Raw genomic sequence first — 24000 nt, 5'->3', positions numbered from 1 at the left:
AGGAAAGCCGTCAAGTATAGGGTGAGGGTGAGGGGAGGCGACGTGGCTCCTCGTTCCTCTGAGGGGTGAGGGGAGGCGAGATCATCTGGAATCTGAGCTGCCAGAGCGACTCGCCAAGGAAATCCACCCGGTGTCGGGTTTCTCCTGACGCATAACTCACAGGACTGTTGGGCAGTTCTGATCCCCCAGCTTGACACCATGAAACAGACACACACACACACACGCACGCACGCACGCGCTCTACATCAATCAACACCGTACTGCTGAATGATTGCAGACATACTTGCGAGTGACTGTGAAACAGCCTGCACTCACTAGTCTTAACTACTTACTACTTATTCAGTTAGCAGACTCACATATTGTATTAAGATACAGGTCATTAAGGAGCAGGTCGGGGTTAGGCCATCTTGCTCAAGGATGCATTCAGGTAGGGTTCAGACATCGGGGGTTGGAACACAGAGCCTTTTCGGCTGAGGGTCAAACACCCTAACTCACCAACCTCCTGTACATGCAGACATGTTGTGGTTGCTTGACATTGTGGTCATAAATCAATAGTATGCACTATGCTCTCTCTTTGCAGGCATTGAAAGCCAACATCCACGGCTCATTTCTCACTTGAATGAATTTACAGATGAAAGACGCTTGCAGCGTCGGCGGTTTAGACACACAAAGATCTTGAATGAGTATTTACCCGCTCAGAATGGGAATTACCTTTATTCGTTTATTCTGTGGATTTAGAGCTGGCAATTAAAGGCTATTTGAATGGCGGTGTATGGGAGGGCTGTGGGGCGTGTGAAGCAGTCGTCGGTATGTGCTTTATGTGTGACTAAACAGATGCTAAAGAGGTAAGAAGAGAGATGCGAGACAAGTCCTCGATGGCAAAAACACATGTCAACCTTTATTTTAATACTGAATGGCTACACACAGAATGGTAATCAAAGCTAACTTTATCAATTATTTAAAAGGCTAATCGAGATCTTCAATATGAGGACCACATTTTTGCACAATCATTGCACGGCTTAATGATAATCACAGTCGTTGTGTAACTGTTGATGTGTAGATATGAATCTATTTTTCTCTTATTAGTTACTTAAATAGTATTTGGAATAAAATGCAGGAAGAAAGTACACCAAACTGGGCCGGAGTGACATCATGATAGAAGATACAAATGCTGGGATTATCGTTGAAGCGATGCAAAATGACACGTTGAAATGAATATCTGGATATCTGGAGCGCTGACATTTGTCTTCGCTTGGCAGTTGTCATCGCGAGTCTTAAGTTTATCACGAGCACCATCTTAGTAGGAACATGTTTGGCATTGTACGTGAAAGGCTAGCTGCCAACCGGCTTATTGACATTATCGGGGAAGCCCCTCGTTCGACAAAAGCGAGGATGTAAAGAACACAGTGATGAGTGACTGAAGAACAAAGCCCAGCAGAGAAGATTTCAACATGAAGGCATCCAGATTACTGCTGGAAGGTACATTTTGAACAAACACCGTATGAGTCCAAAAAACGACTTGGGTGATCCGTTATATCAAACAGGCAATTTTTTTTAACTACATGTACACTACGAATGGCACTTGAAACATCCAACGGAGCAATAAAGAAAAATACAGAATACTTTGCAACTTAAAAACAAACAATCTCTAATGGATGTGTTGCCAGATTCTTCTCCTTGAAGATCTCAGCCCGTGTTTTGCTTGTTCTCCCATTCGAGTCCTGTTGGTCGGTGTGTTTGAAAGCCGAGCTGTTTGATTGATGTGGCGTACAGCACTCCGCCAGAAACACAGCGCGTCCGGGTCAACAACAACGACCGCTTTTTCCAACCGGAAATAAAGACCAAAGTGCGGGCATGTTGCTGTTTTTTTTTTACATCCCTCTCTTCTCTCAGAATGACAGGACGGCGAAATCAAGAACGGTGGAAGATCTGAGGAAGCCAACGGAAGAAAACAAGACGCTCCAAAGTCTGTTTTACACACCTGAGTAGACGACGAGGAATACAAAAAACAAAAGAAAAAGAGGGAATACAACGTCCTGTCTTTCCTTCTTCTAAGAGCTGTCCACCATGTGATGCGATGCAACAGAACAAGACACATAGGGTGAATGAAACACCGGCCTGATGACGCTCCACATCGCCTGTCAATACAAAACTAGCAAAATCCGTCCCACCCCCCCCATTCCCTTCGGTCGGGAAGAGGACGTGTAATTACATTTGGATTACATTTCCTAGCCTTAATGGCTAGTTCGGTATTTTGCTCATTCGATTAGCATTGAGTGGTTTTCCGATCGTTTTGCTGTGTGTTTGTTTTGGGGGCCCCCAGTCGTGGGCTGTACACAAACACATGACGGGTGTTCAGACAGGCGCCTCCGTCCGATGGATGCAGAGCGCACTCTCTGTTCTCTCCAGGCTTCCCATAAAGTCATTGGATTGGGGGAGGGGTGGGGTTAGGAGGCTGAGAGTGGTTGTTTTCGGTGATCGGGGGGGAGTACAGGTGATGTTTTTGTTTTTTTTAAACGGACATCTGGTATGGTCGGAAGAACATCTGCAATGTTTAGAAACACTTAAATGTTCAAGGAGTCAGGCGTGAACACTTAGTCCCCTGGGGAGGACGCACCACCCACCAGGGGGATCGGGTTCCAGGACGGGGAGACCCCAGCGTTTAATGAAGCCCCCCCCCACCACCCCCCGCTGTGAGTGCTGGTGGCGGTGGGTGATCCGCGGGGGGCCCTAGAAGGGCACGGCCGTGGGGCCTTTGAGGGTGGAGGAGGAGGCGTTGGAGGTGGTGGTGGTGGTGGTGTTGTTGGCGCTGGCGGTGGTGGTGGTCAGCGTCGGGATGCTTGACAGGATCTTCCTCTGGTGGCCGGCTAAGGTCACCCCCACGGCGAGCAGGTCACTGCAGAACACAGCCAAGAATAAGCCCGTGGTCGGCCATAGCACGGAGCAGACTGAGAGGAACAACCCGCAGCCCCGGGGAGAGAGCCTTCCAGAGGGGGCTGGGGCTCCGGGGACCAGGCAGGAGTAAAGCAAACAACACCTTCGCTCGGAAATCTATTATTATCAAGAATAGGTTGAATAAGAGACAATAGAGCAAAGAGAGAACACTTTTTTATACTTTATAACGCCTTGATTTAAAAAATCTGAGCCGAGTTCAGACTTCATTCTTTTCTTTAAAAGCCACCTGGTGAATTTTTTTTGTGGGGTATTTAATTAATATAAAAAAGGTATTAATATTAATGAAATATTTCTTTGATTCTGGTTTTATTTAAAGATCAAGAGAACCTTGGTAATAGCACCCGTGGCTAATAAGCATTGAGGGGTACAACCATCCTTAAATCAAGAGGAAACTCATCCCTTAAGATCATTAAGGGACCAGGGGATGGGGTTAAGTACTAGGGTTAAGGTAAGGGGCTTTGTACTTACTGTGTTAGTGGTTTGTTTAGGTAAGGGTTAGGGGACTAAGGTAAGGGTGAGGGGCTGTGTACTGACTGTGGTCATCTGGGGTAAGGTACTATGATTAAGGGACTAGGTTAAGGGATAAGGGTGTGAACTGACTCTGTGGTGATCTGGGGTAAGGTACTATGGTTAAGGGACTAGGTTTAGGCTTAAGGGACTAGGTTTAAGGTTAAGGGTGTGTACTGACTCTGTGGCGATGTGGGTACTAGGGTTAACGGACTAGGTTCATGGCACTAGGGCTAGGTTTAAGGTACTGACTCGGTGGTGATGTGGGTTAGGGTCAAGGTACTGACTCGGGGGTGATGTGGGTTAGGGTCAAGGTACTGACTCGGGGGTGATGTGGGTTAGGGTTAAGGGACTAGGGCTAGAGTGAGGGTACTGACTCGGGGGTGATGTGGGTTAGGGTTAAGGTACTGACTCGGTGGTGATGTGGGTTAGGGTTAAGGTACTGACTCGGTGGTGATGTGGGTTAGGGTTAAGGGACTAGGGTTAGGGTTAAGGTACTGACTCGGTGGTGATGTGGGTTAGGGTTAAGGTACTGACTCGGTGGTGATGTGGGTTAGGGTTAAGGTACTGACTCGGTGGTGATGTGGGTTAGGGTTAAGGGACTAGGGTTAGGGTTAAGGTACTGACTCGGTGGTGATGTGGGTTAGGGTTAAGGTACTGACTCGGTGGTGATGTGGGTTAGGGTTAAGGGACTAGGGTTAGGGTTAAGGTACTGACTCGGTGGTGATGTGGGTTAGGGTTAAGGTACTGACTCGGTGGTGATGTGGGTTAGGGTTAAGGGACTAGGGTTAGGGTTAAGGTACTGACTCGGTGGTGATGTGGGCCAGCTGCTCCACCGAGGTGAAGCCAGCGTGCAGGAAGCTGTCCTCGTAGCGCTCCATCTTGATGGCCCTCAGCCAGTCCCCCACCGAGGCGCACGTGGAGAGGGTCTGGGTGCCGCGCTGGTCCAGCAGGGGGTAGGAAGGCCTGCAGCAGCGGGCGAGACCCCCGGCCAAACGCAAAAACAAAAGAACACAGGGACACAGTCACACACACAGCCTCTGAGTCAGCAGTGGGAACCCGCTTCGGCCCGACACACACACACACACACACACACACACACACACACACACACACACACACACACACACACACACACACACACACACACACACACACACACACACACACACACACACACACACACACTCGGAACCCCCTGCGGAGGCATTCCTGTCTACAGGGAGAGGCGGGGCCTGGGGGGCTGTGATTGACGGACAGGTAAACAAGGCAGGCTTCATGGGGAGGGAATGCAGAGCGTGCTGCCGCGGTGAGGGGACGCCGGGGGGGGTTGGGACAGAAGAGGGCCGTGTGGAGTCGGGGGAAATGCACCCAGCGAGGGGCTGACAGGCCCACGGCGGGGGGGCTGAGGGCGGAGGTTTACAGTAGGCTGAGCAGTGAGGGTCTAACGCAGGCCCTCTGCGTTGGACCTGTGACCGACAGCCAGATGACGGGACCCTAAGTGGTACCGACTTCCTCCTTTGTCTCCCGGTACGCAGCTGTAAAGGCCAGCATGCACTCCTGCTGTGTCGCGAGAGCCCGGCTGGCGGGCTATGGGGGGCCGGGCCGTGGCTCCACATGCCTTCTGAGGCGCTCACGTCCGACTCTACGCGGCAGCTGCATTTCAGGATGGTCGCTTTTTATGAAATATTTATTCGGTGACGAGCGCCGTTGATTGGGGCCTGGGGGGGGGGGGTTGTGTCAGGCGGACATCCAAAGGTCGGTCGAAGGAAATAAATAAATAAATATTTAGACTTATTTTTTTGCCATTTCAATTTCTATTAGTCTTGTGTATATATATATATATTTTTATATATATATATATATATATATTTATACACTGTATATATCTATACCTGAGGAGATTTTCTTTTTTTAGCTCATTTTTTTAATGTATGTAATACAAAAAAAAGATTATAATCCACATTTGCTGAATTATCTAAATGAGCAGATCAGCGTCAGCCTGGTTGAATTATAAGGGATATATATACACAGTATACAAATCATCAGTATGGCTTGTATTATACATGTCTAATAATGAATCTCTTTCTTCCCATTACTGTGCCCCTTTCCCTGCCTTAACAGCCTCCTCTCCCCTCAGGGAGTCATGAGGAGGATCTTAACCATCACTGGAGCTCAGACGGACAGGCGGACGGGCCACTCACCCGGCTCCGTCCTGGGCCACTATCTTCAGGGAGGCGGGGTTCCGGATCAGCTTGTCCAGGGCGCTGACGATGTCGGCGAAGCGCGGCCGCGAGGTGCGCTCCTTCTGCCAGCAGTCCAGCATGAGCTGGTGCAGGTGGGTGGGGCAGTCGGGAGGCGGGGGCAGTCGGTAGTCCTGCTCGATGGCGTTGATCACCTGGGAGAGGAGGGTGGAGGAGTTACCGGGCTGCTAGTGGGAACCAGACTGTATGCCCACGTGAAGTGTGTGTGTGTGTATACCACGTGGGAGGGATTCAGTCTCAAGGATTGGTGTTAAATAAATGGTAGATGGACTGCATTTCTACAGTGCTTTTCTTGACGGCCACTCAACGCGCTTTACAATATGGCCTAACATTCACCCATTCATACACACAATAACACACCGAGGGTGGGGTCAACCATGCAGGGCCAGTTCGTCGAAAGGGTTAGGGTCAGGCTCAGGGACACCCCGAAACTCGGCTCGGAGGAGCCGGGGATCAAACTAGCAACCTTCAGGTCACCAGCCAATCTGCTCTACCCCCTGAGCCACATGCCAACCCGTGTTAGATGTTGATTCTGTTAACCTTCTATGAAGGACTACAAAAGTTTACATGTTTTACAGTTCTTCTCTCTTGGAATAAAATGAACTGTTTTATTTAACTGACACTTAAACATGGTGATTAGTTATCCTAAAAAAAAAAGATTATCATCAAAATGAGCTGAATGATCTGAATGAGCAGAGTTAGCGTCAGCCTGGTGGAATCATGACGGCCGCTCCACGTACATCCTGGTTGCTCATGTCCCAGTAGGGCCGCTCTCCGAACGACATGACCTCCCACATCACAATGCCGTAGCTCCACACGTCCGAGGCCGAGGTGAACTTCCGGAAGGCGATGGCCTCCGGAGCCGTCCAGCGAATGGGGATTTTCCCTCCCTTTTTGCAGAAAGAGACAAGAATAACATTTAGCTTACTTCTTAACACTTGAGCCAGCCGAAATCAGATCTGAAATCCAAAGGGGGTGAGCGGGAAGATCGGGCCACAAGATATGAATCATAGGCCAAGAGTTCGTGTTTTTTTGCGTTTTTTTAATTTGGCGGAGAGAGAGAAAAAGCTGTGGTTTAATGACATCATTGTTTTAAATTCCAGACACCTTGCTAACTGCTGGGAATAACAAAGTGCCGACAGTAACAAAACCAGTCAAGATAAACAGTATTGTATGAGACTTTCCATCTTTCAATCCCTCTCAAGTTAAAGATCTGCCGACTTGGGATTGGGTTGAACTTTGGCCCCACTATTTTTCTTAGTTCAAAGGCGCTATTCTCGAGTACAGACTGTAAATCCTTTCATGCCTCCACTACAATAACATTACCATAAAACAGTGAATGTCTATAGGTTGTTTATATAGGGCCTCGCCAAACTAATGACACCAAGCTTATGTTTATGCATATATTTACACACAGCTTCCAAACACAATTATCTACCAATGTCTTTGGGCCAGACAAACAGCCCTGAATATGAATAAGGAGTTCATTAAAACTGCGGCATATTTCCCAGCAAGGTTAATGTTTAATTCAATTTGACCCGTATCATTGATATTAGTTGAATATCTTATCCGTTCAACACTTGCAGGACCATATGCTGATAACTTTCGTCTTCCTAATATTTGCCTGATAAATATGTCTCTGCTTGTTCACTGTGATGTCAAAATCAAAATTAAAAAAGGGAAGAGGCAAACAATGACTGAAGCGTCAACATTTGTTCTGTCTGGTAGAAGTGGAAGAGGAGGAGGAGGAGGAGGAGGAGGAAGAGGAAGAGGAAGAGGAGGAGGAGGCGGCGGCTATGTGGATGTTCTAGAAATCCGTCCTCCTCCACTGAGCATGTGGATCAAAGGAACACCTCAGGGAGGGGGAGGAAGAGCGAGGAGGAGGAAGAGAGGGGTGAAGGAGAGGAGAGAGGAGAGGGAGAGGAGAGGTAGAAGAGAGGGAGAAAGGAAGAGAAGAGAAGTGGAAGACAAAGGAGGCCAGGAGAGGGAGAGGCAAAGGTGCAAAAGGCGGAAAGGAGGAGAGAGGAGAAGAGGATAAAGGAAGACAAGAAGAACAGGGGAGGGAGAATGGATGAATAGGAGGAGTTGAGGAGAGAGAAGAGGAGGACAGAAGTTGAGAAGGAGAGGAGGAGCAGAGAGGAGAAGGGAGAAGAAAGGCAAAGAGAAGAGTGAAGAGAGGAGACGAGGTCGAGATGAGAGGACGAGAGAAGGACGAGAGAGCAAGGAGGATGAGGGAGGAGAGGTCAGTGGCGAGCAGAGAAGGAGCAGCGAGAGAAAGCCGAAGGGCAGAAGTGAGCATGTAGCGCGTCTCACCAGAGAGCTGGTGTAGGTGGGGTCGGCCGAGTTCTCCTGCAGGAAGCGGGACAGGCCGAAGTCGGACACCTTGCACACCAGGTTGCTGTTGATGAGGATGTTGCGCGCGGCCAGGTCCCGGTGCACGTAGCTCATCTCAGACAGGTACTTCATGCCCGAGGCGATGCCCCGAAGCATGCCCACCAGCTGGATGGGAGTGAACTGGCTGTCGTTCAGCTGCAGGGGAGGAGGGCAGAGGGACGCAGAGGGAGTAGGGGGGGAGAGTAGGGGAGGGGGAGAGAGGGCAGAGTGGGGTGAAGAGGAGGGGGTGCAGGGGAGGAGAAAGGAGGAGGAGAAAGAGGGGTGAGAGTTGAGGGGAGGAATGGGAGGAGAGGAGAGAGGAGGTGGAGAAAGAGATGGAGAGGAGACAGGAGGGGAGAAAGAGAAGGAGAGGAGGAGGAGAGGAACAAAAACAAGGGGATCAAATGTTGCTTTGGGAAGAAAGTAAGAGAATACTTTGCTTATCCCAGAGGAGAGGTGTTGGTATCAAAGCAAAAGGAGAACAAGACAGAACATCTAGGTAGAAAAATACAATATGGCAGAAAAACATGTTGTTACAAGAACAGCTGGGTTGTGATTGGGAATGCTGTTGTGTTAGTATGTCTTTTATTATGAGTGTGTTTCTCTTAACGGGTGGGCACACTTGATGTTTGTTAGTGTGTGTTGATGTATTATCTGTTTTTGTATTTGTGTGTGAGTGTTTGCATCTCTTTGTTTTGTTTGGTTGTGTTCATTTTTGTCTACGTTAGTGTGTTTGTGTGTGTTGGTCAACATCAGTGTGTGTGTGTGTATTAATGTTTCTTTGTTAGTGTGTGTGTTTCCGTCTAAGTTAGTGTGTTTGTGTTTGTCGGTCGACATCAGTGTGTGTGTGTTTGTGTTAGTATGTCTGTGTGTGTTTGTGTGTGTTGATCGACATTAGTGCGTGTGTGTTTGTGCTAGTATGTCTGTGTGTGTGTGTGTGTTTGTGTGTGCTGATCGACATCAGTGTGTGTGTGTGTGTGTGTGTGTGTGTGTGTGTGTGTGTGTGTGTGTGTGTGTGTGTGTGTGTGTGTGTGTGTGTGTGTGTGTGTGTGTGTGTGTGTTAGCATGTCTATATGAGTGTGTGTGTGTGTCCTACCCTGAGGAAGGAGTCCAGCGCTCCGTTCTCCATGAACTCCGTGAGGATCATGACGGGGCAGCTGGCCGTGATGATGCCCTCCAGGTGAATGATGTTGGGGTGCTGGAACTGGCCCATGATGGACGCCTCCGACAGGAAGTCCCGCCTCTGCTTGTCGGTGAAGCCGCCCTTAAGCGTCTTGATGGCCACGTAGTTCTCCTTCTTCCCCGGGACCTTGAGGCGCCCGCGACACACCTCGCCAAACTCCCCTAGAACACACACAAACATGTTAACACACAAACATACACACAAAACCACACACCACACATAACCCCACACACAGGGGTATGAACACACAAACACACACAGGAATATCAACACACAAACAAACACACAGGCATATTTACACACACACACACACAAACAGGCACATCAACACACACACATAAAGGCATATCTACACACACACAAACACATGCACACACACACAGGCATATCTACACACACACACACACACACTCACACACACACACACACACACACTCACACACACAAGCATATAAACACACACAGAGATTCAAACAAAAACCCACACCTTGCAGGGATTGTGTCAACATTTGGGATACTTTCATATTGTTAAATGTTAACAGTATTATTATCTACATGTACCTATTCCTTCAACATTATGAGATATATACGAGTGTGTTTTATCAAGGCTCAGGTCATACTCTGGGAACATATTTTGTTTTGAACGCCGACAGTTCAAAATGGCCGATTGTTATCTCTCACCGAGCGGCACGTCAATACTCCTCCTAATCACCCTCCCGCACTCAACAGACACGGCATGGCAGAACCCTGCACTACAATAAATGCTGCACTTGTTTTTGCCAGTATTCTTCAATCTTGACAAAACGGGAGGCCATCGTCTGGGGCTGACGTAACCCTAGAGGATAATCCCTTTGTTTGTAAACAGGAAAAGGGCTGAGTGGCCAGTCCGATAGAAGAATAACAACGGTAGAACGAGTGTTGGGCGTGGTTCGGGTTCCCTCACCGGCTCCGATAACCTCTTCAATCTTCACAAAGGAGACGTCGATTTCCTTGGCGAACTCTCGCACGGCCTCATTCGGGTCCTCGTAGGTGAAGGGGTCAATGTACACCTTGATCCCTGTGAGAGGAGAGACAAAAGCGTTGCGTGGGAAAAGGGTGAGAAATGAAAATGGCAGTATCTGTAAACACGCGCGCACACACACACAATGGGAAGGGCCAATATAATGAATCTTGTGCCCGAGACACATGTCTTTGTTTAACTGCTGGCTCCGGCAGCGGGCGTCCTCTGTCACTAACCTTGTCCCATGAGGTACTGGCTGGTTTTGTCGGCCAGCTCTGGGTCTTTGGTTCGTCTGTGTCTGCTGGGGATGGGGGAGAAACGGAGAGAGAGAGAGAGAGAGAGAGAGAGAGAGAAGGGTGAGTGGAGTACGAAGAGGAGGAGGAGGAGGACGACGACGACGAGGAGAACCAAACTGCAGATAAGGGCGTCGTGGGATTTGGAACGATGGCGCTGTAGCGCGGAAAGGGGGGAAATGGCTGCCCAAGCGCGATCACCGCCTCCCCTAGCGATATGCTAATATATTCATTTCAGAAGCCAGGGAACTGGCGAGATGGTTTGGCAGACTGTAGAGCGATTAAGAGAGAGGGTTTTAAACGTTTGGGAACCGCCGGACACTTCTGGTGTGCATAAGCGTGTGTGAAAAGGATTTAATCACGTGGAAGAACAACACATCTGGGACGTTAGACACGTTGTCGGAGCCCATCCGACCAACTGCCAACTGATGTTTCTGTTTACTGGTTTTTACCGGTTTGATGGTCGTTTTTCTTTTTTTATTCGTTTTTTGAATATTACCTTTGGTTATGAACTGCCTCATTTTATTACTTATTTTTTTAATGTATAAATTCATAAATGCCAGAGAGAGAACTGGAGAGTGTACAAAATGATGTCCATGAGGAAGGAGGTATATGACCTTGATATGTTACTGTTACACATTTGTTGTATATTTATATATATATTTTGTGTTTAGACTATCTACTTTCTCACTATTATGTCCAGAACAGTAGCAGTATATAACAATGGCATATCACCGTTGCACTTCATATTTTTTATATACGCTGTTAAAAATGTGAAATGGGAGAATGCACATAAATATATCCATAAAAACAGTGGCATATGAACTTTTTACCTTTTTCTGTTTTCTTGTTTAAACTATTACCCAGTGAGTGAGTGAGTGAGTGAGTGAGTGAGTGAGTGAGTGGGAGAGTGAGTGGGAGAGTGAGCGAGTGACATAGAGACTCAGCGAATGCCCAAAACCATAAATATGTCCATAAAAGCTGCGGTAGCACTGGTGACTGGTGACCCTGGATGTGGGATAACAAGAGAGCAGTCATCTGTGGGCTGACATAGGAAGCTCTCTCAAACCCCCCCACGGCCAGCAGTTTCTCCCCCCAACACCACCACCACCACCCACCAGCAGCAGCCTCTCCCAGGCAGACTGTACCCCTCCCACCCCCCCCATCACCTCCGCCTGCCTGCAGCTAGCTACTGGGTTCCTGGACGTCCTTCATCACCCGCTCAGCTTCCTCACAATCTCAAAATAGCAATAACACCGAACACAGAATACAGAGCACCCCTAGCCATGGCAGAACTGGGCCTCTGCCTCCCCACGCACGTGTGTGTGTGTGTGTGTGTGTGTGTGTGTGTGTGGTGGAAGTGTGTAATTGTGTGTGTATGTGTGTGTATAATGTGTGCATGTGCACTGTAGGTGTGTGAGGTGTGAGTTTGTGTGAGTGTTAATGTGTTTGATGTGAGTCCATATGTTAGTGTATGTCTATGCTGTAAGTGTGTGTGTGTGTTTGTGTGTTAACCTTTGTGTTCGTTGTGAGTTAATGACTGAGTTGTATTTTTGTGTTGAATGCAAGGTTTGTGTGTGTGTTTGTGCCCTGTGAGTATGTGTGAGTTGTATTTGTGTGTTAAATGCCAGGTGTGTGTGTGTCAGTTGTATTTGTGTGTTGTATGCTAGGTGTGTGTGTTGTATTTGTGTGTTGCATGCTAGATGTGTGTGTGTGTGTTGTATTTGTGTGTTGCATGCTAGGTGTGTGTGTGTGTGTGTGTGTGTGTGTGTTGTGAGTGTATGTGTGAGTTTATTTGTGTGTTGCATGCTAGGTGTGTGTGTGTGTGTGTCACAAGGTCACAGCTATTGTTCTCCTGTCCTGTGGAAACAGGGTTGGGACGGCTGCATCCTGTCTTACCCCGCCTTGCTGCCCCCCTCCACCCCCCCCTCGCTCTCTCTAGGTCCCCATCTCCCTCGCCCTCTCCCTCCCTCTCTCTCTCCATATCTCTGATGGCATCCAGGACCAGTTACTGTGAAAATGCCCTAATGAGCAGGAAAACTTTACGCCACGTAAGCAGAAAGAGAAACAGGACTTTGTCTCTGAGTGAACACAGCGTGTGTGTGAGTCAGTCTGTCACACTCAAACCTGGCGGTGATTACATATCATTCACACCCGTATAAACACCCGGGGCTACTGCCAACAAAACACTGCTATAACCCCCCCCCCCCCCCCCCCCCCCACCCCCCGTTCCTTACTGAGCAGTCCAGACCAGACTAGTCCAGACCAGACCTAGACTGGACCAGAACGGGGCAGGAGAGGACCAGACTCTTACCGCATGCAGAAGACGGCGGCGAAGATAACAATGACGACCAGCAGCATCCCCACGGCAACCAGCACCCCGGTGACCAGGATCTGGGATGGAGAGTCGTGACCTGTGAGGCATAGACAGAGAGAAACATTTACAAATCACATACGATCAATACAAATAAAAAACATCAATACAAGGAGCGGGAGAGAGGGACAGAGAGACAGAGACAGAGACAGAGAGAGGGATAAAGGGATAAAGAAAGGATAAGGCAGAGGGGATGGGAATGACACAGACAGAGATAAAGCGAGAGAGGAAGAGCGAGAGTGACCCAGGTAGAGCGGGAGAGAGATACATAGTGAGAGAAAGAGGATGAAAGAGACAGCTAGCTAGTGAGACATGTACAAGTAGATAGAGAGTGCGAGAGAGAGAGAGTGAGAGACAAGTAGATGGGGGGGGGGGGGGGGGGGGGGCAGAGAGGATGAGCGAGAGATGTAGTGAGAGAGCGAAAGAGAGCTGTATTGAGGGACAGAGAGGGCGAGAGAGAGACGGGTATAGAGAGGAGAGGAGAGAAAGCGAGAGGTAATTATAGAAAAGACAGCAGGACGTTTAACATTGGAGTGTGGAAGCAGTGTGAGTGGCAGCACAGAACTGGGTTTTAGGCTGTGATTCAAGGACACTCCTCTGCACCGGCACACCGTCCACATTCCATACCCTTTGGTCTCCCATTCTGCATGGAGACGACATTCACATCTACCAACAGGCCTATAGGGGAGGCTTTTATCCTAAGCGCACTAGCAAAGTTAGGCTGGGAACAATCTGAGCATACCGATCCAATGCATACCAACGAGGGAAAAATATAACGCGTACGTCAATGTATTTTATGTATTGACTCTTTGTTCCTTTCTCGCCTGTTATTTACATTTTCGCGTCGCTTATTGAAATTCCTATTACTGTCCTGCTGTGACACCCGAATTTCCCCGTCTGGGATTACCAACGCGCGTGTTATCTTAAAGGGGAACCGTCACGCTCGGCTACTCTCTAATACGAGAGAGCGTTGCTTCAAGGAGCGCAGAGCTCCAAAACCAACGCCCTTTCCACAGCAGCAGACGTATCCCAGAGGCGCCGCGCCGTCGACAGCGTCACCCGTCTACGGCTGGACGTAAAAACAAACAAAAAAAATCCCGTAAAAGTCGGAGCGTCGTCATCAACAAAGAAAAGTCGGAGCGCTCCGACTTTCCTTTTTGCCGACGACTGTCCCACACGTCGCTTCGATGACGACGCGCCGACGTTTACGATGGCGCCAATTAGGGCTGGGCGATTAATCGAATTTTGATCACGATTTCGATTCTTGGGTCAAACGATCTCCAAATTAATAAAATCGAGTTGAAACGATTCTTTAGGAATTTTCCGTTTTCCATTTTGAGACGCGCATGCGCAATTCAGTCCCTCCCCCAGAGCGTTCAACGCGGCCCCGTAAGCTTTGTGTGTGTGGTGACCTAACTGGAAAAACAGCGCGAACGAGATGGCAGAGGGAAGAAGGCCGCGTTTACTCGACAAAAAGGGTAGAACGAGTTATATAATATGGCAACACTACGGATTCGAAGAAGCCGACCAGGCACAGGCCCACACAATGCGCAAAATCTGCTACAATGTTGTATCCGCACCCCTTGGAAACACGACAAACTTGTATAATCACCTAAGACGCAATCACAAAGTAACTTACGACCAATTAGCAAAAAAACAAAAGACCCCGACGACAGCAGGACAGACGTCGATTACAACCACTCTGTATAATGCGACTCCCTATTCGTTGAATTCGGATAGGCACACGAAAATCACAGCTGCCATCGGGTATTTTTTAGCTAAAGATATATGCACCCTATTAGTAAAGTCGAGGGCGAGGGTTTCAAGAAGCAAATCCAAACTTTGGACAAACGGTATGCGTTGCCGTCTCGGCATCATTTCAGCAGAGTGGTTCTGCCAAATATGTACGAGGAATGTCGAAAACAAGTTGAAGAAGAAGTGTCTACAGCGGACTACTTCGCAGCGACGACAGATCTATGGTCAAGCCGCAGGATTGAGCCATATGTTAGCCTGACCGTGCACTTCATTGATACCGAATTTACTTTGAGAGTGAGATGTCTCCAAACGGCGTTCATGCCCGAAGACCATACTGGACGCAACATCGCCCATGGACTGAGGGAAGCTCTGGTGGAATGGGGATTAAACGAGGGAAAGCTCATCTGTGTCACCACAGACAATGCCGCTAACATGAAGTTGGCGGCGGAGGTCAATGGATGGCTGAGGCTCCAATGCTTTGGGCACAGACTGCACCTCGCCATAGGTGAGTATAGGCTACAATTAAGTCCAAAACACACCGCCGCCGAACGGCGCGCGTCAAAACAGCTGCCCCTATTATTTTCTATGTACACTCCCACACCGGCGCTATATTTGTTTACAAAAAGCGATGACGGTTATAAGTGATGATACTCAGCTCAGTGAACCGGATAACAAAATAATTAAATGATTATGACAATATCATTGGCCATATCATGCCACTGCCCCTTTTTCATACTATGCCATCATAGCCTACTAAATATATTATGTTATATGCCTATAATTTCATATTTTATTCATCTCAGCTCAAGCTTAACTCACAAACTTTGCTTGGAAACATTACCTTGGCTGTGTATCAATGTGTGGCAGAGATGTAGAACAGCCCAGAACTGCATTCATTATCTCTCAGGAAATTATCTATGATGGCAGTTGTCATGTTTTTCATGAAAAGGGATCTGTTTCAAACAGTGACTTCCCAGGTGTAGTGTAGTCCCATTACTAGCCAAATAATAGCATGCTTGCGCTTCTGTCATACTATGTGATGCTAAATGTGTTTTTATTTCATTTTTGTTATCTTAGAGAATTCAATGCAGGATCCCAGGATCAGCCGTGCAATGGGGGTCTGCAAGAAGTTGGTCAGCAGTTTCACCTATAGCTGGAAAAAAAAGAGGGAACTTGAAGTGGTGCAGAAGCAGTTGAATCTGCCTGAACACTCCCTGAAGACAGAATGTCAAACCAGATGGGGTTCTAGGCAGGCCATGATCGAGAGAATCCTTGAGCAGCAAAAGGCTGTTGCCCAGGTGCTATCTAATGACCGGAAACTCAGACATCTCACCCTCTCCTGGAAGGATGTTGATGTGCTAGAAGCTGTCAATAAATCACTTAGCCCCCTGGTTGACTTCACGGATGCACTTTCTGGAGAGAAATATGTAAGTGTGTCTTTTGTGAAACCAACCCTTCACCTCTTCAACAATTCAATCTTGGAAGACCAGCAGGGTGACACAGAACTTGCCAAAACCATCAAACACAAGATACTGGAGGTTCTCAATGACAAATACAGTGACCATGCAACACAAGAGCTACTTGACATGGCGTCTGCCCTGGACCCAAGGTTCAAATTAAAATATGTTGATGAAGACCTCCGTGAATCCATTGTAGACCGACTGAAAGTGGAGATGAAGGACTTGATGACTGCCAGTGTCAGGGTAATAATAATGATGATAATAGTAATAATAACAATAATAAGAACAGATTAAGTGCATGCATTGGAAGCAAATATTCTGATATTAACACCACAACTGTTTCCTATCTTCTTTTTTTGCTTCTAGGAAGCCCCTCTTGAAACAGCAGCTAGGCCTGCTGATACAGAGGATGCTGGTGCTTGCCAGAAGAGGAAGAAGGGCCTGGGCAGCTTCTTCAAGGTCGCCACAGACAAGGCTGCAGGGACCACCACTCCTCCACAACAGGACCAAGCCATTGCTCTTGAGATCCAGTCTTACTTCCAGATGGAGACACTAGATCCTGGGGAGGACCCTCTGACGTGGTGCAGAGATACCCAAATGATGTTCCCACGTCTTTCAAAATTGGCCAGGAAATATTTGTGTATTCCTGCCACAAGTTCTTCTTCAGAGCGAGTCTTTAGCACTAGTGGAAATATTGTTTCCTGCTTGCGCTCATCTCTGAAGCCTGATCATGTAAACAGGCTGGTGTTTCTGGCAAAAAACCTTTAAGTATGTGCCATATTCACCCAAAATGATTCTGAAGTTCATTTCAGTGAGCTCTGAGTATGATGGGTCGGGTCCTTCCAGCCTTAGGCCATTACTGTATCATTTTACAGAATGCAATTTGTTGAGTGTTGTTTACAAAAAAAGTTAGATTAAAAATGTGTCAGTGCACTAAAAACAAGAAAGTTACAAGTTTATTTAAGTTGTTCCGTCTATTTCTTATATTCATTGAAAGTTTTATTGAAATTACACAACAGCTGGATACATATTTATTTGTGCATTATTTTCAATTTGAACTTTTTCTATTTTCTTATTTGAACAGTTTGCGTATTGTGTAGTTTAAGAATTGTGAAATCTCAGATACCGTGTTTTTCTGAAATGCCGAATAAATGCGTTTTTCAAACTCAAAGAATCGTTTCAAGAATCGTGATTTCAATCTTGACCTAGCAAATCGTGATTCTTATTTTTTCCAAAATCGAGCAGCCTTAGCGCCAATCCGACTTTTTGGACGCCGACACCCCCTGGTCCGTTATTGGCCTGTCTCACCGTCGGGCAGCGTGCGGAAGGTGGCGGCGGGGCTGAAGCTGCCGTAGCCCACCATGGTGCGGGCGCGGACCTGCACCTCGTACTGCGTGGCCCGCCGCAGGTCGCTCAGAACCACCTGGTTGCCGGGGCTCTCCTTGTAGTGACACTGCTCCGGGCCCTGACGCTCCTACCGGGGGAGGGGGGGGGGGGGAGAGGGCAGGGAGAGGTTAAACATCGGACAGACTGGTGGACGTGGACTGTAGAGGAGTGTTGCTGAAGGGTACTGCAGTGCAATGTGGTGCAGCAGTAGTGTGGTGTAGCGCGGTACAGAGTGGAGGGGCACTGGGGTGCTGAGGGTATCATCCGGTGTGTCGTAGTGCGTTGTGTCGCCGGTGTATTGAATGGTCGTGGTATCTCTCTGGTATGTCGCAGTGTTGCTGTGCTGCTGTGTATTGGTGTCTCTGGCCCTGTGGGAATGTGTAGCGCAGCGTGCCGTTGTATAAAGGTGGTCCCTGTACCTTCTCGCAGTAGCGCAGCTGGTACTGCAGGATGGTGTAGTGGGGCTGGGTGGGCACCGACCAGCGCAGAGTCAAGCTGCTCTCCGTCGACACGCTCTTCCGGATCACAGAGACCAGCGCCGGCACTGTGGTCACGGACAAGCGAACAGAGTAATGAGTCGAGGGGCCCCGGGGGTCGGCCGGGCCAGGGGTCCCATGGCCCCGGCCCCTTGAAGACATCGGGCTTAGACCCTGCCGGATTGCGCCCACAGCTGCTGTTGAACATGATTTCTGGCCTTTTTTTCCCTCTTAGAGCAAATTGTTTTAGTGAGAAAGTACGCAGCTTGAGTGAGTCATAGCCGGATGGGTTTTAGTCTTTAGCGCACTTTAAATAATTCACAACTAAAGTGATGGCGGCGGTGGAAAAGTTACAGAATGCAGGCTTAAGCAGTATGTCTAAGCCCTACCTGAGTCCTAATGACCTGTCTCTGCCTTCCTCGTCCAGTCCTTCCCTGCTCCGCCCTTAATTATCCATCTCTATGCTAAGTGTGTTGCTGCTACCTTAACAAACTGTCTATTCACTGTCTGGCCCCTGTGCTCCTTAGTGTACTGTCTCTATACACGTGTTTTGATACACTGTCTAGCCCCTCCCTGCTCCTCAATGACCCGTCTCTGTATTCACTTTTTAACCCCTACCTGCTCCTTAATGACCTGTCTCTGTATTCACTGTCTAACCCCTACCTGCTCCTTAATGACCTGTGTCTGTACTGTCTAACCCCTCCCTGCTCCTTAATGACCCGTCTCTGTATTCACTGTCTAACCCCTCCCTGCTCCTTAATGACCTGTCTCTGTATTCACTGTCTAACCCCTCCCTGCTCCTTAATGACCTGTCTCTGTATTCACTGTCTAACCCCTACCTGCTCCTTAATGACCTGTCTCTGTATTCACTGTCTAACCCCCTACCTCGTCGTACTCCCTAACCTTCAAACATCCACCCCCGCTCACCGTCGTGGTTGGTGGTGATGTTGATGCTGTCCCAGGCCGGCGCCTTGCCGCTGAGGGCCGACACGCCGCTCAGCGCGTCGATGGAGAAGGTGTAGGTGGTGTGGGGCAGCAGCCCCCACACCTCGGCCCGCCGGCCCACCAGCCCCAGCTGGGCGGGCCGGTAGCTGACGCTGTCGCCGCAGGGCGCGCACTGGCCGCGCCGCACGCCGCACATGGAGCAGCGCACGGCGTAGCTGAGGTCGGTGCGCCCGCCGCTGTCCAGGGGCTCGTTCCACTCCAGAGTCAGGGTGGTCTCGTTGACCCGGGGCACGATGCCGCGCGGCGCCGACGGGGGGCCTGGTGGGGGAGGGGGCACACAAGCAGGCACGCGCACACACACACACACACACACACACACACACAGGCATGCACACACACACACACACAGACAAACACACAGACAAAAACACCGGTGAGGGTCTGAAAACGTCCTTGACCTCCATGATCTGTTTTTGAGATCTTTAACCAGTCTCTGTATTCACTGTCTAACCCCTACCTGCTCTTTAACCTGTCTCTGTATTCACTGTCTAACCCTACCTGCTCCTTAATGACCTGTCTCTGTATTCACTGTCTAACCCTACCTGCTCCTTAATGACCTGTCTCTGTATTCACTGTCTAACCCTACCTGCTCCTTAATGACCTGTCTCTGTATTCACTGTCTAACCCTACCTGCTCCTTAATGACCTGTCTCTGTATTCACTGTCTAACCCTACCTGCTCCTTAATGACCTGTCTCTGTTTTCACTGTCTAAACCCGAACCAAAGCTTCTGTGTCAAGGCTTGAGACATGGCTTGAAGCATTTGTTAGTAGGAATGGCTGAACACTTCATGAGAGAGGCTCGGAGTCCATTTTGTACAGTTCATTCCATTGGTCCGTTTTTTCTGTGACTCTGACGTCCTTGGAATAATTCCTACATAACCGAAAGGAATATAATGAATCCCAGATGAAAGGTAGCATATACCGCAATAAACAAATCTACTTTGTTTATTAATATGAACGCCAATGAGGTCATCCTGGCCAGCGTAGCCCATCCCGGTCCCGTGTACGGACGTGTTCCCGCCTGATCTGGCGAGCGGGTACAGCACTCACGTGCGGACCGCATGTTCCCGATCGCCCGACCCCTGACCCCCGTGGCCAGGCAGGACTAACCGCCAAGACCAGTGGTGTAGTGTGTACTGCCAAGACCCATCCCGTCTTTAAACGTTGCCTAGTGTGTCAGAGGCTTATAATCGACCTGCTCCTTGACGACCTGTCTCTGTGTTATCATTCACCGATCAGATTGACCCATGGAAGACCCGTTGAATAAACAGGTTAGGTTAGCGTCCGCGTAAACACGATTAGGCGATATGTAAATCCCTCAAACCGGGGAGCGTAACTGGGTTATTCCAGTCTTAACCGGGTTTCGCTGTTGCCTGTGAAGGCTGTTCATTGATTCATAACAGCCACGGACGACGTGGTGATCAACAGGAGGAGAGGCAGGGGCTGAGCAGGGGGGGGGCTGGTGGTCTGGATCTGAAGAGCGCCGGAGGACACAAGCATCTGCTGCCACGGCGTGTTTGAGGAGCCCCCCCCCCCCATCGCTTCAGCCCCAGCGTGGACTGTCTGGAGATATCTCCGGCAGATATTGAGCGAATTAAAAAACACATCTCCGCCCCGTTTGGCGCACGAGCCGTACGGGGAAATATATCAGCGGGCCAATTTCACGGCGGCAGCGCGTGTACGGTTTCTGTTTACCGGCCGGCCGGCCGCCCGCCGACGCCACCGCCACCGTGCAGAGTTACACCGCCAACACAAATCTTAATTACGACAGAGCGACAGACTCCTCCGCTAGGCTTAAAGGCACAGCATGGGGGGGAAATAATAACTGTGACAAGAAGAAATTGCTGCATCAATTACACTCGTCGGCGGCGGCGATAACGATCGCGGGCGACCGAGGAAGAAGAGGAGCGATGCTCCTCTCCCAAGCTTCGAGATTTGAGGCAGCCGGCGTGACTGAATTGGCAAAGGGTCTTGTCGGAAAGCCCCGCAACAGAGACTTAAAGTGCCAACAACAATGTTCCCTTTGGAGGCGAAGGCATGAGGGGGGGGGGGACTTCAGAGAGCAGACGCGCTCTGACTTCCACGGGTCGGAGGACTCGTGGCGTTGGCAGACACGTTTTGACGTCGCCACGGGTCGAAAAACTAAAGCCTTTGTTGAGTTTCTGTATTTCGTTTTTTAAACCTTCTTCAGGGAGGGAATATTAAAAAAAAAAAGAAAAATCTTCAGGGAAGGAATGTTAATGAGGTGGGTTTTTTATTTTACGTTGACAAGTGAACGGAGGGTAGAACCGGGAGAGATTACAATTGAAATAAGATGTGGGATTGACGGATTAATGACTGGGTCGGCGCGGTGGATTTGCTGAATGGCGCTAGACCTGATTGAGACAGAATCTGTCTTGTTACTGGAGCGGTGGCGGCGGTGGTGGATGTACTGTTTGGCATGTATTTCACACCTGCTTGCCAGGGAAATAGAAAAGCAGCGTGAGCCTGTTGTTTTTTTCCCCCTCCACTACATTGTTTCTAAAATCGTTTTGTGTGGCTGCTCTGAAAGACTGGGCTAATTAAAAAAGTCCTTCCTATTCACACTTCAAACATGGGAGCTTGTGAATTGAAATTCCTCAATCCACATTGAGGTGTCACTTCTGACAATAATGGCTGCCTCACATTTGAGTGAAACCCCCCCCCCCCTCCCCCCCTCCCCGGCACAAAAGGAACGCATATCAATGGTCAGCACCAACAGGACAAAGAGCACAAAGCAGGAAGCAGGCTGGTGGGGGGGGTAGCTAGCTAACACCAGAGGAACACAAGAAAAGAAATGGAGTCAGCAGTCGTAGAAACAAAGGTTGGCTAGGCTAACAGGAGCACGGGGGAAACACACACAGAGCTAATCTAATGCGGGCCTGAAAAGCCTGCTATCCTCAAAAAATTGAAATTGAGATCCCGCGTACCTATGGGTACACGCGTGCTTCTCGACTTCCAGCCCTAAAAGTCAATATTAAATGTGTGTCAATATTGTTTATTTTTTTCCCTTTTGTTTGAGTGTCTGTACTGTCTGTATGTATTCCTTTGTTATTTGTAAAGCGTCTTATTATTATTATCATTATTGTTAATGAAAGAGTGTGTACTTATGAGTACACAAAGTGCTAATCTTCCACAGTCCTCGGTAGCCAGAAAACATTGAAACGTGTTCCATTTGAAAGCAGTGCATCTTGGGTACTTACGGGTGCAGGGCGAGTTGGGGGCGTCCGACTCGGCGCGCAGGTAACCGGGGCGACAGGCGCACACTGTGGAGCCGATGCCCGCGGCGTGGCTGAAGCCGGGGCAGCCCGTGCACTGGCCTTCCAGACCCGCCTTGAACTGGCCCACGGGACACTCTGATAGGAGGGGGGGGGGGGAACACACACATCGCCGTCGTTAGTGGGTGGAAGAAACGCAACGACGCGCATTAGAGAGGGAACTTTGTTGACAAAGATTCTTGCAAAATGTACATCGCACCTTTGAGAATGTGTGTGGCCAAGTGCTAAGCATGATGAGGTACGGGCACAGTAAGAACAGTAACAGATAGCGCCAACACAATAGGGCGGCCCAACGCCAGATACACTATGAGGGAAGTCTCACATACCCCCCCCCCCCCCCCCCCGGACGAGAAATAGGGAAATAGTGTTCAACGCTCACACCAAAGGCCTAAAACGAGTCGACCATCACTCAGCCAAGTCATCTGTGTTTACTAAGTATACGCTCATCTACGAGGAATTCCAATCGGAGGATCGGTGCTCCGGATAGATTAAATAATCATTTGGAAGTAAATGAGTTAAGACGTTGAATCCCACCGGCTCGGCACTGCAGGCGGCTGACTACAGAGAGGACACAAGCAGAGCTCAGAATTAAACCCATTTACACTAACGGGCCCAATGTTACCCTGAGGTAGAAGAGCTAGCAGATATATTTTAACACCTCGATTATTCAAGCCCCTTACATAAGCGTCTCACAGGTGTCGATTCCCCTCCCAGTGTACACAACGTAAAGGCACACACATTAGCCACTACGTTCCACCTCATCTTTTCTGTTCAGCCCCCTTCGTTGATTGCCTTAAAACCCCAGTTTTAATTATGATTATGCAAATGATTCAAAGGGAAGGGATGTATTATTTTCTGCATATTTCTAACGCTATAGTGCTGATATTTTATTAATAAACCCTGTGGAGCAGCAAATGACTCTGCTTCAGTCTGCCTCCGCCACTGTATTTAGGGTTCCAGCGTGCACGTACAGCCAGCCACAGCGCCCAGGTCTGCAGCGGCTCGATAAGGACGATTTAACTGCTCATGCAGTTCCTTCAGACGTATCTGAAGTTGGAACACGCATCAAAGTAGAAGTATATATAGGTGGAGGCAGAAGTGGTTTTGCAAATAAGATTGGATACTATGCAGCATTTTCCATTTTGTTGATGGAGTTTATTCTTGAGATCTTCTTACGGAATAATATTAACTTTACTTTTTCTGTTTTTTTCCCCGCCGCTAGATGCTCTACTAGAAAATAAAATAGGAAAAAACGCTAGGTTGGAATGCCATTCCTTAACTACTACTCCTGCAACGACTACTTCACTCATCCTCTATAACCGAGCGTGCTCTTCAGCAGGCTGACAAGTTCTCTCTCTCTCTCTCTCTCTCTCTCTCTCTCTCTCTCTCTCTCTCTCTCTCTCTCTCTCTCTCTCTCTCTCTCTCTCTCTCTCTCTCTCTCTCTCTCTCTCTCTCTCTCTCTCTCTCTCTCTCTCTCTCTCTCTCTCTCTCTCTCTCTCTCTCTCCCCCCCCCCCCCATCTCTCTCGAGGACCACCTGCCTTCCCAACACTTCTGAGTGTGAAGGGTTAGGGGGTGTTGGGTGTGGGGGCACCGGCAGAGTGAATTCAAGGCCTTTTAAGCCTTTTGAGAGCGCCCCCTCCCCCCTCCCCTTCCCCCCTCGCCTCACCACCTC

General features: G+C 48.9%; 1 protein-coding gene across 1 annotated transcript in view; it reads right to left on the bottom strand.

Moving 5' to 3' along the window:
• Positions 1-909: 909 nt before the first annotated feature.
• The window catches only part of LOC307077427 (ephrin type-B receptor 4a-like), a 45403-nt gene continuing 22312 nt past the window's right edge, over positions 910-24000 (bottom strand). The window contains exons 5-17 of the mRNA XM_079738851.1: positions 22253-22405; positions 18954-19289; positions 17970-18094; positions 17473-17638; positions 12890-12989; positions 10519-10583; positions 10226-10339; positions 9196-9443; positions 8040-8255; positions 6467-6616; positions 5667-5860; positions 4270-4428; positions 910-2896 (exon numbers count right to left, since the gene is read on the bottom strand). Coding sequence (XP_079594977.1) covers positions 2731-2896; positions 4270-4428; positions 5667-5860; positions 6467-6616; positions 8040-8255; positions 9196-9443; positions 10226-10339; positions 10519-10583; positions 12890-12989; positions 17473-17638; positions 17970-18094; positions 18954-19289; positions 22253-22405 — 2192 coding nt within the window. The 3' untranslated portion in view covers positions 910-2730. The remainder of the gene's footprint in view (positions 2897-4269; positions 4429-5666; positions 5861-6466; positions 6617-8039; positions 8256-9195; positions 9444-10225; positions 10340-10518; positions 10584-12889; positions 12990-17472; positions 17639-17969; positions 18095-18953; positions 19290-22252; positions 22406-24000) is intronic.

Source organism: Pollachius pollachius (genome assembly GCF_949987615.1).
Source record: "Pollachius pollachius genome assembly, chromosome: 6".
NCBI classification, from domain to species: domain Eukaryota; kingdom Metazoa; phylum Chordata; class Actinopteri; order Gadiformes; family Gadidae; genus Pollachius; species Pollachius pollachius.
Note: the sequence above shows the minus strand (reverse complement) of the source record. Positions and strands in the feature narration are given on the sequence as shown.